This window comes from Nomia melanderi, chromosome 3 (genome assembly GCF_051020985.1).
Source record: "Nomia melanderi isolate GNS246 chromosome 3, iyNomMela1, whole genome shotgun sequence".
Classification (NCBI taxonomy): Eukaryota; Metazoa; Arthropoda; class Insecta; order Hymenoptera; family Halictidae; genus Nomia; species Nomia melanderi.
The window spans coordinates 5,114,889-5,128,859 of NC_135001.1; the positions used below are offsets into that span (position 1 = coordinate 5,114,889).

The window sequence follows — 13,971 nt, forward strand, 5'->3', positions numbered from 1 at the left end:
AAACTGGTTTTGAAAGTATTTAAATATTGTCAGAATATTTCGGAATATGTATATATATACATATACAATATAATTAAAATTTCTGACTCCATTTTCATGTGCAACTGTGTTAATACGGGTCAAAAGTGACCCAGCCTCGGCTGAACGGTTGAATAAAAGATTTTAGATAGTGCTAGTATACATATAACACTTCACTAAACTAAACTGAAATGTTTGAATTTTTCTTATATTAATTGCAATCACAGATTTACTGTACAATTAAATAGTGTGCACCAGTTTGAAAATGAACCATAAGTTAAAAGGTTAATCTGTTAATTAAAAGCGCCTTCTATATCATCACATGTCTAAGACACATATAAAATTTGTTCAATAAAATATTAAGTTATGTCACCGATCACTGACGTTTCCGAACTACTTAAAAACACTCCTAACATGCAAGATAACTGATGTCAAATAAAAATGTTTAACAACATAATTAACTTGATAATACTGTAATGCAAGAATTGTAACGTCAAATAATTAACAATTGTTCCTACTTTTCTTACTACAAAAGAATAACTCAACAAAAAAACGGTCAAGATTCTCGTGGCGCTTAACCCTTCGCACTCGAGCGGCGCCTTTCAATCGCCGTTTGATTTAACACGTTGACGCCGGCGCTTTTTAGATCCCGTTTAAAACAAGGCATGTGTGACCCACCGGTTGGTCACGCCGGCGTCAACGTGTTAACCGAACAAAATGATCAAATTTAGAATTCAATATTAAATTTTATATGATGTATCGACACATGGAGCATCGGAATAAAATAGTTCTGTCACTTAATTTATACAAGGTATTTCTTCATGTTAGTTGTAAAACATATTGACATCTCATAAAAAAATAATGAACATTTGTTGAGAAAAATATTCTCGAGTGCAAAGGATTGACGTGTTAAAAATATTTTCGTCCAAAAGTTGACGTGTACCACGTGTGTTACATATGAACGTATTAATCTGTTCTGTACTCACACCTTATCGCCCGATTGTCACTTTCCTCGATTTCTAATTTTGAACCAGGTCGTGGTAACTCGTTCGCGATTGAATTCCCGTCCAACAACCGATACCACTGAAATCTGTACTGAGATGGAATAACACCATTCCGTTGGAACACGCGGCCATCACGCGGCAGTTGACTGAAGATTATTCACAAATCCACGGTGTCTCAAGTCGACCACTCTTCAGATATACCTCTCGTTCAAACCGATATCCTTGTTATTCATTCGCAGACAGTTAGACCATTCTCATCTCCGACGCCTGTTTCGTTCCGGGCACTGTCCCACGCGTGTAGCAACACTACGTTGAAACATGTAAGTTCTACTTCCTATTTATTCTTCCTTGAACAATCGGTCGGTCTGCGCGCACCGGTTTTCCCGGCGAGGTGAGCTGGCAAAATATTTGTTTGAGGTTAACGAAACCATCTGCCAAATGATAATACTTATTTACCTATGGTTACGCGATGTTTATCGATGTCCGATGATGCAAAGTGTTATTGTCACACGTCGTTGTGAATACGCCAATCTGTTATACGAGCTGGATTAGATTATTCAACGAATTTGGGGAAATGTATTCGAGACTTCTGATCGTTGGACAAATTATTAGAAATCGCGTGATTTGTTGTAACTTCGGTTAACCCTCTGTGGGCCGAATTTTTGTTCATGATTATAACAAAATCTATGCAGCGCAAAATTAATAAATAGCCACATATGAATACGAATTAACAATGTATTCAATAGTTTCATTAATTTCATCAAACGAATATATTTTGTAACTTTCAAGTTACAATGACGTTAAGCTTTCACGCCTGGGCGTATAAAAGTTTAAGTTAACTGATTACTTAATTTTATTCACCGCTTCGAGTGCAAAATGAAATAAATCAACAAGATGCCAATATACTGATATGGGCCTACAGACGGTTAAAGAGAATTGTAGTTTTCGCGAGTTTAAAAGCACTTTTCTTTGTACCGTTGGATTCGTTGTTACACCATTGACTACGGCAGATCAGACGACAAGAAATATTACATGCTTTAGTAAAAATTATTTTTTACCTTAGAATTAAACGTTTTCAATGTTTATTGTTTTTTTTGTAATTGATATATTTATGAATATGTGATAAATTTTTTATTGTGAAAAGTATATGTTTGTATGTTTCGATTCGTAATTTTGACAATTAAATACTTGAGACCTGTGTATTCTTATAAAGCTTCTAAAGTAACTTGCTAGGTTTTAATGAACATGATTGTAATCTCCCACGAGTTTCTAAACTGAAATCGATTTTTGGAATTTTGACGATCGCTGCCGGTTTCTTGTGTCTTGAGAAACTATTATTATTTTGTTCAATCGAAAATAAAACTCTAGTTACAACTTTCTTTTATGATTTTTTATTTATTCCTGTCTTATAATGATAATATCAATAAATACTGTTGATATTAACGATTTGTTTAAATTTTATCTATTATCTACATACCTATTTAAATTTTATCTCGAACCCTTTTCAAAATAAATTAGTCACCTTCACAAAAGCTGACATTTTTCTTCAATATTCTCTAATTAAATCTAACTTCTTAAAAACTGAAACTAATCGAACAATCCTACTTCCGGTTTCGTGTTTAGGAAGAGAAACTCTACAAAAGCCACACTGTTATCAGTGGATCTCATCCAACTTAAGTGTATATACGACAGTAACAAATTTTATAACAATTTGACAAAAATTTTGAAATAAAACATTTTCGCCTAATTTTTTCAAAGAACGGTTACACTTTAAACAAGTACCTCCTTTCTATGGCTATAAATATTCTTATGCCTAATTCGACGAGATATTCAATAAAAAGAAATCCAATTTTTTGATATTGCACTAACATTCTTTTATCGCGGTCACTTCATGGAACTGTAATAATCAATAATTTCAAGTAGAAACATTCGATTGACATTTCTGGACATTTGATCTCACATTGAGTGTTCCCATTTATTTATAGCCTACCTATATACATATACCAAACAGATAAGTGAACATTGCAACGAGTGTTCTATTGTTTGGATCTTAGTCAGCCCTGAGGAAAACGCGTTAATTATGCGATGACCCGATTATACACATTATGTACTATTTAAAATATGGTACACTGGCAGAGATCACCCATACGACCTTCAAGTGTGCTGTAACAAATAGTAAGTTTTCATATGTCCTCATATTCAAATGAAATATTCTGATTAATCGCAATCTTATCGTGTCTAGACGCTTCTCATAATTGGCGACGATAAGCGAAAGTCACAGATTTTCAATGTGATTTTTATGTTTCTAATTAGTACATAAAATTCTGAAGACAGGCGTACATAGCGCCCGGCGGACGCGCCTTGAATCGATTCGAACGTCCATGGAAGCTCTGCGATTAAATGTTTTTGGACATTTATGATATGTTTGATAAAACTTGCATACACTTCCTTGTTGTTCTGAAGAAACTTTTCTAATGAAATTACGCGTCCCGCTTATGTCTTGTACTAATATATGTATATAGTATAATTATAATAATTATAATAATACGTTAATATAATAATATAAATATATATATATATATATTATAATATATATTATTATAATATAACTATAAATAATATTGAATAAATAAAAAAGATTATATTCTAATTACATATACTATACATATGTCATAATTAGATTATATATAAATTATAATTGTATATAGATTATAAGATTTATATTATATTTTATATATATATATATATATACAATTTTATAATCTATATATAATTACAATAATATATTAATATTTATCTATATAATAATCTATATTTTCTATTATTATTTATCAATTACTTATCATATAATATTTTACTATTTATCTGTATAATCCACATATAATCTTTATTTAAACACGGCCTGCTTAGTGAGTGAGTTTGGTGTACATAGTTGTTGCTATTCTCCACCATTCATTCCGTTCTTCGCTACATTCATTCAATTCTACGCACATTCTATTTCCCTTGCCCTCCTCTGTCTATCCATCACAACAATTTTACTGCACGTTTGTTTCTCTTATCCTTTAAAATGAATATGTATATATATGTAGTCGGTATTAAAAAATAAAAATAATATCCATTGTCTTCAATAAATAAAATGACAGACAAGTAGCTGAACAATGAATATTGTAGTCACGAAATAGAAAGTATTTTATAGTTAGGTGACTACAATATTCATTGTTCATCTACTTGTTTATAATTTTATTTTATTCAAGACAATGGATATCCTTTTCATTTTTTAATTTCTCTTCCTCTGGTGTCTTTCAATAATATTGTAATGGCGGTTTTCTACAGACACTGTGTCAGATAAAAAAATGTATTTTTAGAAGTCTTTATCACGCTTTCCGAAATTATCATTCAGTTTTTTTCATTATTTTTATACTAAGTATGAGTAAACTTTGACTTCAAACGAAAATCCAGTATTAGTCCCTTGATGCACTATTTACTTTCGCTACCAAGCTCGGGTATCATTTTACTGTCGACAATTTAGAAGAAACGCAACAACACATTACATTCTACTCGAAATGGAAATTTCATTTGAAAACGATAAACTGATAATAGCAAAATAATAGTTTACTTTGATCCGTGGGTAATGAACAACATTGATTGTTGTTAAATTGGTCTAAAAATCTTCGTCAAGTCTCGTTGCAGTCCATGCAAAAGGCAACCAATGCCTTTCGGTGCTTCAATCACATAATTCAATTCTTTCGTTATTTCTTGTTAAAATTGTATCTGATCTACAGCAAGTAATGAAATACTCCCAGTACAATACAACAGTATCGTTATCAATTTACATTATTTGTCTCGTTGCAATCCATGTAAAAGGCAACCAATGTCTTTCGATGCTTTGGTCAAGTAATTCAATTATTCCATTATTCCTTGTTAAAATTGTATTACTCATCTACAACAAGTAATGAAATTTCCATTATTTGTCTCGTTGCAATCCATGTAAAAGGCAACCAATGTCTTTCGATGCTTTAATTGCTAAAATTGTATTACTCGTCAGCAAATAATGAATTGCCTTGTACGACAAGGGGTTAAAAATCAGTTTCATTGTTTAGGAACACACAAGAAAGGAGGACGGACAGCATCAGCGGTAAAATGTCGATGTCGACAAAAGAGGTACTACCGGATAAGCCGATTCAAGAAATCCGCGTCGATTTGAAGCAGACAGTTCCGTCGGGGAAATTGAAGAGTCCTACTAGCAACTGTTTCGAATGTAAATTAGATAAGGAGAGTAAAGAAACAAAAGTTAAGACTGAGGAAAAAGAACAGTCGCAGAGTCAAAGTACCACGTGTCCGAAAGTGGAGAAACCGAAAATCGAGGCAGTGAAACCTAAAGCTACCGAGGCAGAGAAAAGTAAACGGAAAATAGAAGAGACGATGGTGAAAAAAGTGACTGAAGTTGTGAGCACGAATCAAAGCAAACCAGCGAAATGCAAAATGACCCCGATCGTCGGGCACTCGGTAAGTTTAGTTTACGTTGTATAATGTGCTGTTAATAGAAATAATTATGTTTTATTTGAAAAAAGAAAACATAGGAATAGTTAACACCTTAGGCGACCGCCTAAAAAGAACTATAACTACAACCTCCTCCGTTATCCTCAATTGAACTCGTTCGATGAATTCGGTTAGAAACTGTGTTTTGTAAAAACAAAAACCGTATTCGATGAATTGTGAATAATTCCACTTAAATACTTACTAAATAACAAAAGAAAAGATAAACAAACAACGTGATAATTTCCTTTTGGTGAGAGGACTGACCATAATTTGAATCCGACGCATTTACCCCTAAAACTTGAAAAGAAACTAAGTATATCTTCAATTTATTTATAAATAAAAATTACAAAAATATAAATTCTACCCGATGGGGAATCGAACCCCGGTCTCCCGCGTGACAGGCGGGGATACTGACCACTTTTTTTTTGTAACAGTATGTTTATTGTGCCGATAAATAATATTTTTTCAAAATAGTACAATAAACCTAAATATACAAAAAAAGGATAACAAAAAGATGTAGGATTATTTACAGAGATCTAAGGCTCAAACATTGAGCACGCATAATCTGGTCGCTGTATACATGGGAACTGCACTTAATGCTACAGGTGGTATTTACAAGTTGGTTGCTTATATTCTAACAGATTAATGTGTATAGAAGTGGCACAGGTGAACTATACAGTCGGTTTAAGATAGTGGTAGAAGGAAAGAAAGAATGAATATTTCGGAGACTATTATCGCTGTAGATTAGAACAAACCACGAGGTCCGGTGAATGCAAAATTAGGTTATATGCTTCTAAAACGGGCAAAAATTAATTTATCTCCCCGGCGGGGAATCGAACCCCGGTCTCCCGCGTGACAGGCGGGGATACTGACCACTATACTACCGAGGAGTTTTCGGATGATGGGAAATATGCATTGATTATTTAAAGTTTACAATTGTTTCTATGGTTAATATGAATGGCATACATTTCATAAGGTTACAACCACCAATATCTGTTGATGTTCTGTCTTTGTTTGTCTCTTTTATCCACATTAGATAATTTATAGTTGTAGTGCATGTGTGGGTCATTGAATCTGATATTCTTGTTGTATGTAATATGTTTGTCAAAAGTTCTTCTGTGTACATGGTAAATTATTGGCACATTTTCTGAATTTTGTATATATCCTTCACTATCGAGATAGATGAAGGACTCTGGTGAGGTATATCCTGTTACCATGGCTTTTCTGAAGTATAGAGGGTTTGGAAAAGTGGAGCACTGAATGAGACTATTGGTTGTAACATTATGAACGTTAGCCCAATGATTTCTGATTAGCTTTAAAATAAATAGGTCTATTCTGATGATGTTGGCTTCTTCGTATAGTCTGTGGTTCTTGGCGAGCTTGGTAAAGTTGGACTCCGGTGTCCGGTATCTGCTAAGACAGGCTCTCAGGCATTTCCTCTTGAAGACTCATAGTTGTTCTATGGTTCCAGCGCTAATGTTGTACCAGATGGGGCAGCTGTAGGTCAGGATTGGTCGTATAAGAAGCTTGTAACAGAGAATTTTGACAGCTTATCAAGGTCTTTCGAATAGAAAAATCTTTTATTGGATAAGAATGCTTTCTGTGCCTTTTCTATTTGTAAACTAACATGCAAATTATAATTAAGTTTAAAGTCTATATGTATGCCTAAGTAGCGAACAATGTTTTTGTGGGGTATTCTACAATTTGGATCTAACCTGTCCTGAATGTGAAATTTACCAGAGTGTCTACATATATCAAAATTGGCATCTGATATTATTGAAATATATGGTCTAAACAGTATTGTTTTACATTTATTGATGTTTAGTTTTAATTTTCATGTATGGAGGAAATCTTGAACTTTATTGAAAGTTTCCTAAAGGGTTTTTTGAATTTTGGATACTTTGTTGTCTCTAGTGTAAATTACTAAATCGTCTGCAAAAGCTATTACCATTTTATCATTATTGATATTTAGTCTGTACATTTGTAGTAAGTCACTTATAAATATGTTAAACAAGACGGGAGAATTCACTGTGTCTTGTTGTAGGCCATTGTCGATTCTAAAAGATCTACCAGAACTGAATTGTCCATTTACTACAAAGAATGTTTTTTAAAGAATCAGAAAAAACCCTTGTCAGAGACACTCAGAATAGAATTAGAAGAGAACAGAATTAGAAGGGCACTCGAAGAGACAAGTTACAGTCCGTGGCCATCGAATTAGGACCACTACAAATTTTAAGCATTTTTCGCGTTTTTCGTAAAATTGCCATGACATAATTTATTAACTACTAACATAATACACTACTACTGTACATAATATTGTTATCACATGTTAATACCGTGTATTTCCACCCTTTGCTTTGATGACAGCTTGTATCCTTTCTGGCATGCTCCGTATACATTGCTTGATCATATCCTTTATATCTTCATTATTTTCCTAAATATCTGTAATTTTTGTTTTTTGTTTTTTGTTTTTATTTTCCTAAATATCTGTAATTTTTGTTTTTTGTTTTTTGTTTTTATTTTCCTAAATATCTGTAATTTTTGTTTTTAAGAAATTCTAAGGATCTCTCATGCATATGTACAACACATTCTCATCATGTATATACAAACAAATCTTGCATTCTCCAAATCTGACCTCACGCGCCATCGACACTTAAGCCTAACGTAAACGCTGGGGCGACTCTTAATCGCTCGTCACCCACACAATTTGATTATAATCACGATAGTAACAAATCAATTGTTATCTATAAATCATTATCAACGTATTTAGTAATAATTTGAATGACCTAAGACAATTTTCCATATATGACATACTGTTATAGACATAAAAGTGAAATTTTCGTACGTGATTCTAATTCAATGGCCAGGGACTGTAGAAGTAGAAGGCCCTTGTGTCAGTCAAAATTAGAATCAGGAACACGTTCAATCAGGAACAAGTTAGAAACAATTCAGAAAAACTCCACCAGGGAGTTTAGTCAGCCAGTCAGTCAGTCAGTCATTTAGAAATCTTAGTCCCAACATTGGGTGGTCCTTCGATTAGTAAAAATTCAGCATGTGTTCAAAGTATTCGTGACAGTCTGATTATTTAACATTTGGTCCTACAATCCGGATGCCATCGGTGAACAGTCCAAGTGCTTAACACGTTAATTGCCACGAAGAACATCAGCGTTTTATATATCACTTATTCTTTCTATAGCAAAGATACAAAACAAGACTTATTAGTTCTGTAGAATTAATTTATTTAAATCTCATGTGTTGTCGTGGTGAGGAATAAAAAGAAAGAATTAGACTCACTAGATAACAATAACAAATACTTTATTCTATTATAACTCACTGACTCGCTAACTGTTACTCGCTAATTCAAAACGTCCCACTCTATGTCTCGCTCAAAAGATCACGCTCAACTGCGCCAGGCACGCATCATTTCCACTCGCTTTTCATGCACACCCCCATTCGCTCTGTCTTTCTTACCCTTGCACCCTTCTCACTCGCATCTTTCGTCCATGTTTAAAATTCACGCAGTCACGTACACGCTTCTCTATGACCGTACACTATGACCTGGTCGCCCGCACGCACACACAACAAACCATTCATCTCACACTCAGTCACTCATTTGGAAAAACCCTACAATTCTTTGATATGAAAATTCTTATATTACCCTATTATCTCGTTACTTACGATACGGAAGATTTGTATTCGAAATCAATTATTTTCCTAGTCATAATTATTTTCTTACAATTTGAAAGCTCCGGTCATCGGTGACCGCCGTGGCAGTCAAAGTGTTAAACACCTCGTTTCCGAAAGCTGGTTTTGCTTTCTTTATTGTGGGTCCGCGTGATGCGTCATGTCCTGTAGCTGATTTTGCTTCGGTCTTGAGGGCGAAGCTATTCTTTTTAACCCTTTGCACTCCAGAGGCGCCTCTAAGTCACCAAATGATTTGACACAGCAAAGCTGTAAACTTTGATATTTAATATTAAACTTTGTATAATGCATCAATGTACGAAATATTGAAAGAAAATAGTTCTCTTCCTCAATGCATGTGAGATTTCTTAATTCAATCTAAGAAAATGTCCTATCTCATTAGAAAATATTGAATATTTCCGGTGAAAAACTTCCGGAGAGCAAAGGATTAACCCTTAGCACTCCGGGTTGTTTTGTAATCTATCAGCAACTGCAACTAATTCTTATAGTATTCCTAGCGAAAATTAGAAATGCTATAACATTTATTCGATCTTTTATTTTCCTTGTTAGTACAGAATTTGGATGTGTGGAAAATCGAATAATTTTAGGGTGGTTTCTTTAAGATTCATTAAAATATTTAATATTATAACTGGTGTAATATTGGAACCTACAGAGTTCAAAGGGTTAACTGGGGGTGCGGACGTTCCTGCGGGTGGGCCGCTTTTCATTTTGCCTGCCGTAACGGTACTCCAATGTCCCGCGCCGCTATTTTCTTCGGCTTGGAAAATTCCACTCGACCCTTCTGGTTCCGTTGAGGGGCTCGATGTACTTGAAGTACTCTGCGCAGGTATATCTCCTCTCCTATTTTGTCCTTTTTCTTGCTCTGCAGCTATTTTTCTGTTTCTTTCTTCTTCCAGTTACTTTGACAGGTTTTCTATTGTTTTATTTACGTTTACTATTATTTTGATTAATTCTTCGTATGATGGTTTTGATGTCTTTGTCTTGGCCATCTTTATCGTTGAATTTTAGATGCATGTATTTTGCTTCTTGCGTTTAGGTTTGGAGCTTTTCACACTTTTCACACTAGCGTTGGTATGTAATTTATTAACTTGCGCCAAGAGCGCTGAATTTTTATTTAATAGTAAATCTTTTTGTTTGATTATTTTTGTTATATCTATCACATTAACTTTCTCGTTTCTTGAGCGCTCGTGACATGGGGGTTCGGCCCCCTGTATATTGTTTTCACTGTCTATTGTCTTCGAAGTATTTCACTTTCAACAACTTTATTATGGATATTTGATGAACTTTGTGGTTGATTTAAATAAAATAACTCCTGGCACTCTTTCACTTTCTAACTGCACTGTGTAGACTTTTGAGTAAATGCGTATGCGCAATAGATCGCACTCAGGTATACCAGAGCAATGAGATACTGACCATTATATTATCGAGGATTTAATTGTTACAACAGTTTTTTTATCGGTACATCAAGATTCATCGTTACAGAAATATTATTTTTTAGTATATTTTTCTTTTTTATAAATGTTTATTGTGCCAAAATTATATACAATATTTGCAAAGCTGCAGTGAATATAAATGATATAATGTCAAAGCTAAATTCGAAAGGATCATTTATTAATCCACGAGTTAGCTGATTTACGATATTGTAAAATAAAGAATGCCTCGAAAATGGCCATCGCATTGTTTATCTCACACCGAGTCAGATTGCTGCAAGTGGGTGAAAAATCGTGCGTCGCGTTAGAGGTAACACCCTGTATAATGTACTACGATGGGTTTACAGGATGAACAGAAGCCAACAAATGTTGCTGTTCCACGGAAATATCCACCTTTGTCAAAGCCGTTGTTAAACGTACGTCCCATCGTATTGGCGACTCACTTAGTGCCCTCACTACCGATCGGCTTGTTCGAGGTACTCGCGGAAGCAATAGAAGTTGCAACTGAAAAGCCGGTTGCACTGATGTACGAGCCTAGAAGTCATAGACCAGTCGCAAAAGATGTCGTTGATATCGGTAAGTTCCCGTACGAAATAATTTATAAACTTAATACTTTAATTCTGTCACAGTTAAGAAATTTTATTTTTCGAAAATAAACCCTTGCGCGATGAAATTTTATTACATATTTTCAACTTTTTCCTTTTTTGCGTAAAACCACCCCTTTCTAATGGATCATCCTGTACATTAACGTGAACTTAAAAACAGTATAGAGTCTAAAAAATAAAGGATTATTCACAATATTAATATTCTAACAACAACAATAACAACGATAATAATAACAATAACAACAGTAATAATAATAATAATTTAAGAATTAACCCTTTGCGGACGAAGAATCTTTAAAGTATACAAAACATTCTGCAGACTCTGCCAAGTTACACGTCGAATGGTTAAATAACCGAGGATAAAGGAACTATGTACTGATTTCTTGCTGTTTGAGTAGTTCAATCGTTTGTTTGTTACTTAGTATTCCAAAGATAAAAGTTTGATGTCAGCAAAATGTCGAAATTCGTCCACAAAGGGTTAAAAATTACATCTCCAAGATGTGCTATTCAAATCCTCCACAATTGTTTGTTTCAGCTATCCTACCAGCAAATGAAGAGTGGGAGGACGGTGAACTTCTACCCGCAAGTTTTTCTTTCAAACACCACTTAAATAAGAATAATTCACCCTGTGTTTACGCAGACGTTATAGTTGCAAGTGACCGGGCTGCACATGTTGAAGTAAAGTTAAAATTTCGGTAAAAATAATAATTGGAAATGTAAACGTATTAACATGTACGCGTCAATCTACAGGACATTATAGATCTCCGTGGTCATCGGTGTGCACTGCCAGATCGTAAAAAGAAAATTGGGGCAGCAGCACTGATATTTAATTACTTGTATACTAGAGGCGAGAATCCAACTTTCTTTGGTAACACACTGGGTTCGTATACCATTGAAATCAATTTAGGATGGGTAATTCTAGGGAGGATGGCTATATTTTTCTTTGACAAGCATACAAATGGAAAGTAAAAAGATTAAAACACCAGATTTGATTTTTAATCGAACTTTAATTACTTTCTTATAAAATGATCAAGAGAAATTAAAATTACAAGTGAAGAAACCTTAATTGTAATAATTATTGTCTCAATTATTTATAGGGGATAATTAAAGTGATCCCATTCTCCCATGGGATTATACTATATATTAATTGTTGTAACGTGTATGAAAAATATCAATGTCAAATAACAATTTTTAGATGCTGACACACAAGTTGCTGCCTTGCAGATGGTTGCAGGGAAACAAGCAGAAGTTGGAATTATAGAATCACCTGTTATTAAGTGTCAGAAGAATCTACTTCCAGGGATCGATTCAGTTCAAATCTTAACGAGTCTGGGACCTTTACCACCTTATCGCATCATGGTAAAGAGGACACTTTCGGGTAGGTTAAAAATTTAGTGCTAATGATAGTAAATTTATATTGAATATTTGAATATTTCATGCTTTATTTTCTATACGTAGTAAATGATATAATGTTTGTTTAATTTACAGATGACCTGACCAAAAAAATCACAACTTATTTGCTAAATGTACACCAAGATAAAGAATGGGTGGACAAATTTGCTTCATTTGGCATTACAAACTTTGCAAAAAATTCTATGGAATTTTATGATCAAACTGATGTAAAATCTGTAGTTACAAGTGTACCATATTACTAACACTTATCTTCTTTTTATTCAATTTTATAGTAGATATACACACTCACATCATTCACTTTTTTTTTACATTTCTTTACTTTTATACTTTTCACAAGTTAAAAGTTTAATAAATACAATATTTTAATAATAATTTTATACATATATACAAGTTATTCTAAATTATATTGTCTACGTATTATCTAATAATATATTAATTATTAAAAGTACATAATTTGTAGATAACAGTAAGGACCCATTAAATGCTTACAATTTTGAGACTGTTAATAAAATTTCAAGAAATATTTTAAACGATTCTCCACTAATGGGTTCAATTTAAATTATAAATGATGTGTACATTTCTTTTAACTATATAGGGACATTTACAATTTATAAATATTTATATCAGATAATTCAAAACATGTATCATCTTTTCTAATGGAAATAGTCTGAAAAAGTAATAAATTTAATTCAACTATTGAAATTATTTCAAACAAATTAAGAAATTATATGTACAATTATTTTTTCAATTATATTTATAATAAACTAAACTTAAATTTTTACTATGAACAATACTATAATTTTATTTCATTTGAAATCGGTGCAAGCAGACGTAATAATAAACTATTGATTTCGTTGACAAACATTTACATTCCACATTATGTCCACTTTGTACAGACAAAGAAAATACTTTAATAACTTTACTTACACCAATTGGGAGTTTATATAAACGCTATAAAATAGTATTTTCGAAACTTTAAGATAAACGTTGTAAACATATATCGGAGGAAGGTGTATTTCGAAATGTATCAAATTTCAAATTGTACAAAATAATACCAAAGCATTTCCGCTGGACTTGTAATTATCATTATTAACACAATAAAAATTAATTAACACATTTGAGACTGGTAACGTAGTCCTGCATCATTTTACAATTTTAAGGAGAATGCCAGTCACATAATTCTACGTCATTTCAAAATCCGTAGCTAAATATTGATAAGATAGTTTCATTATATACTTTTTATATTGATACATTTAAATA

At 33.1% G+C, this 13,971-nt stretch overlaps 1 protein-coding gene and 1 non-coding gene across 4 annotated transcripts; one reads left to right on the forward strand and one right to left on the reverse strand.

The window, feature by feature from the left end:
* Window positions 1-1,065: 1,065 nt before the first annotated feature.
* LOC116432827 (uncharacterized) lies at window positions 1,066-13,784 on the forward strand. Of its 3 annotated transcripts, none has more exons than XM_031990255.2 (8): window positions 1,066-1,342; window positions 3,008-3,197; window positions 5,123-5,528; window positions 11,041-11,269; window positions 11,834-11,976; window positions 12,049-12,178; window positions 12,494-12,676; window positions 12,787-13,784. In XM_031990255.2, exons 3-8 carry the CDS (start codon window positions 5,163-5,165, stop codon window positions 12,951-12,953), a joined length of 1,218 nt encoding a protein of 405 aa, XP_031846115.2. In that variant the 5' UTR covers window positions 1,066-1,342; window positions 3,008-3,197; window positions 5,123-5,162; the 3' UTR covers window positions 12,954-13,784. The 3 variants fall into 3 exon arrangements, with proteins under 3 accessions (XP_031846115.2, XP_076222166.1, XP_031846105.2); XM_076366051.1 differs by having other exon boundaries at window positions 3,077-3,197; XM_031990245.2 differs by lacking the exon at window positions 3,008-3,197 and having other exon boundaries at window positions 1,134-1,342.
* On the reverse strand, window positions 6,380-6,451 carry TRNAD-GUC (transfer RNA aspartic acid (anticodon GUC)). The gene has a single exon. It is a non-coding gene; the product is annotated as a tRNA-Asp (tRNA).
* Window positions 13,785-13,971: the final 187 nt, after the last annotated feature.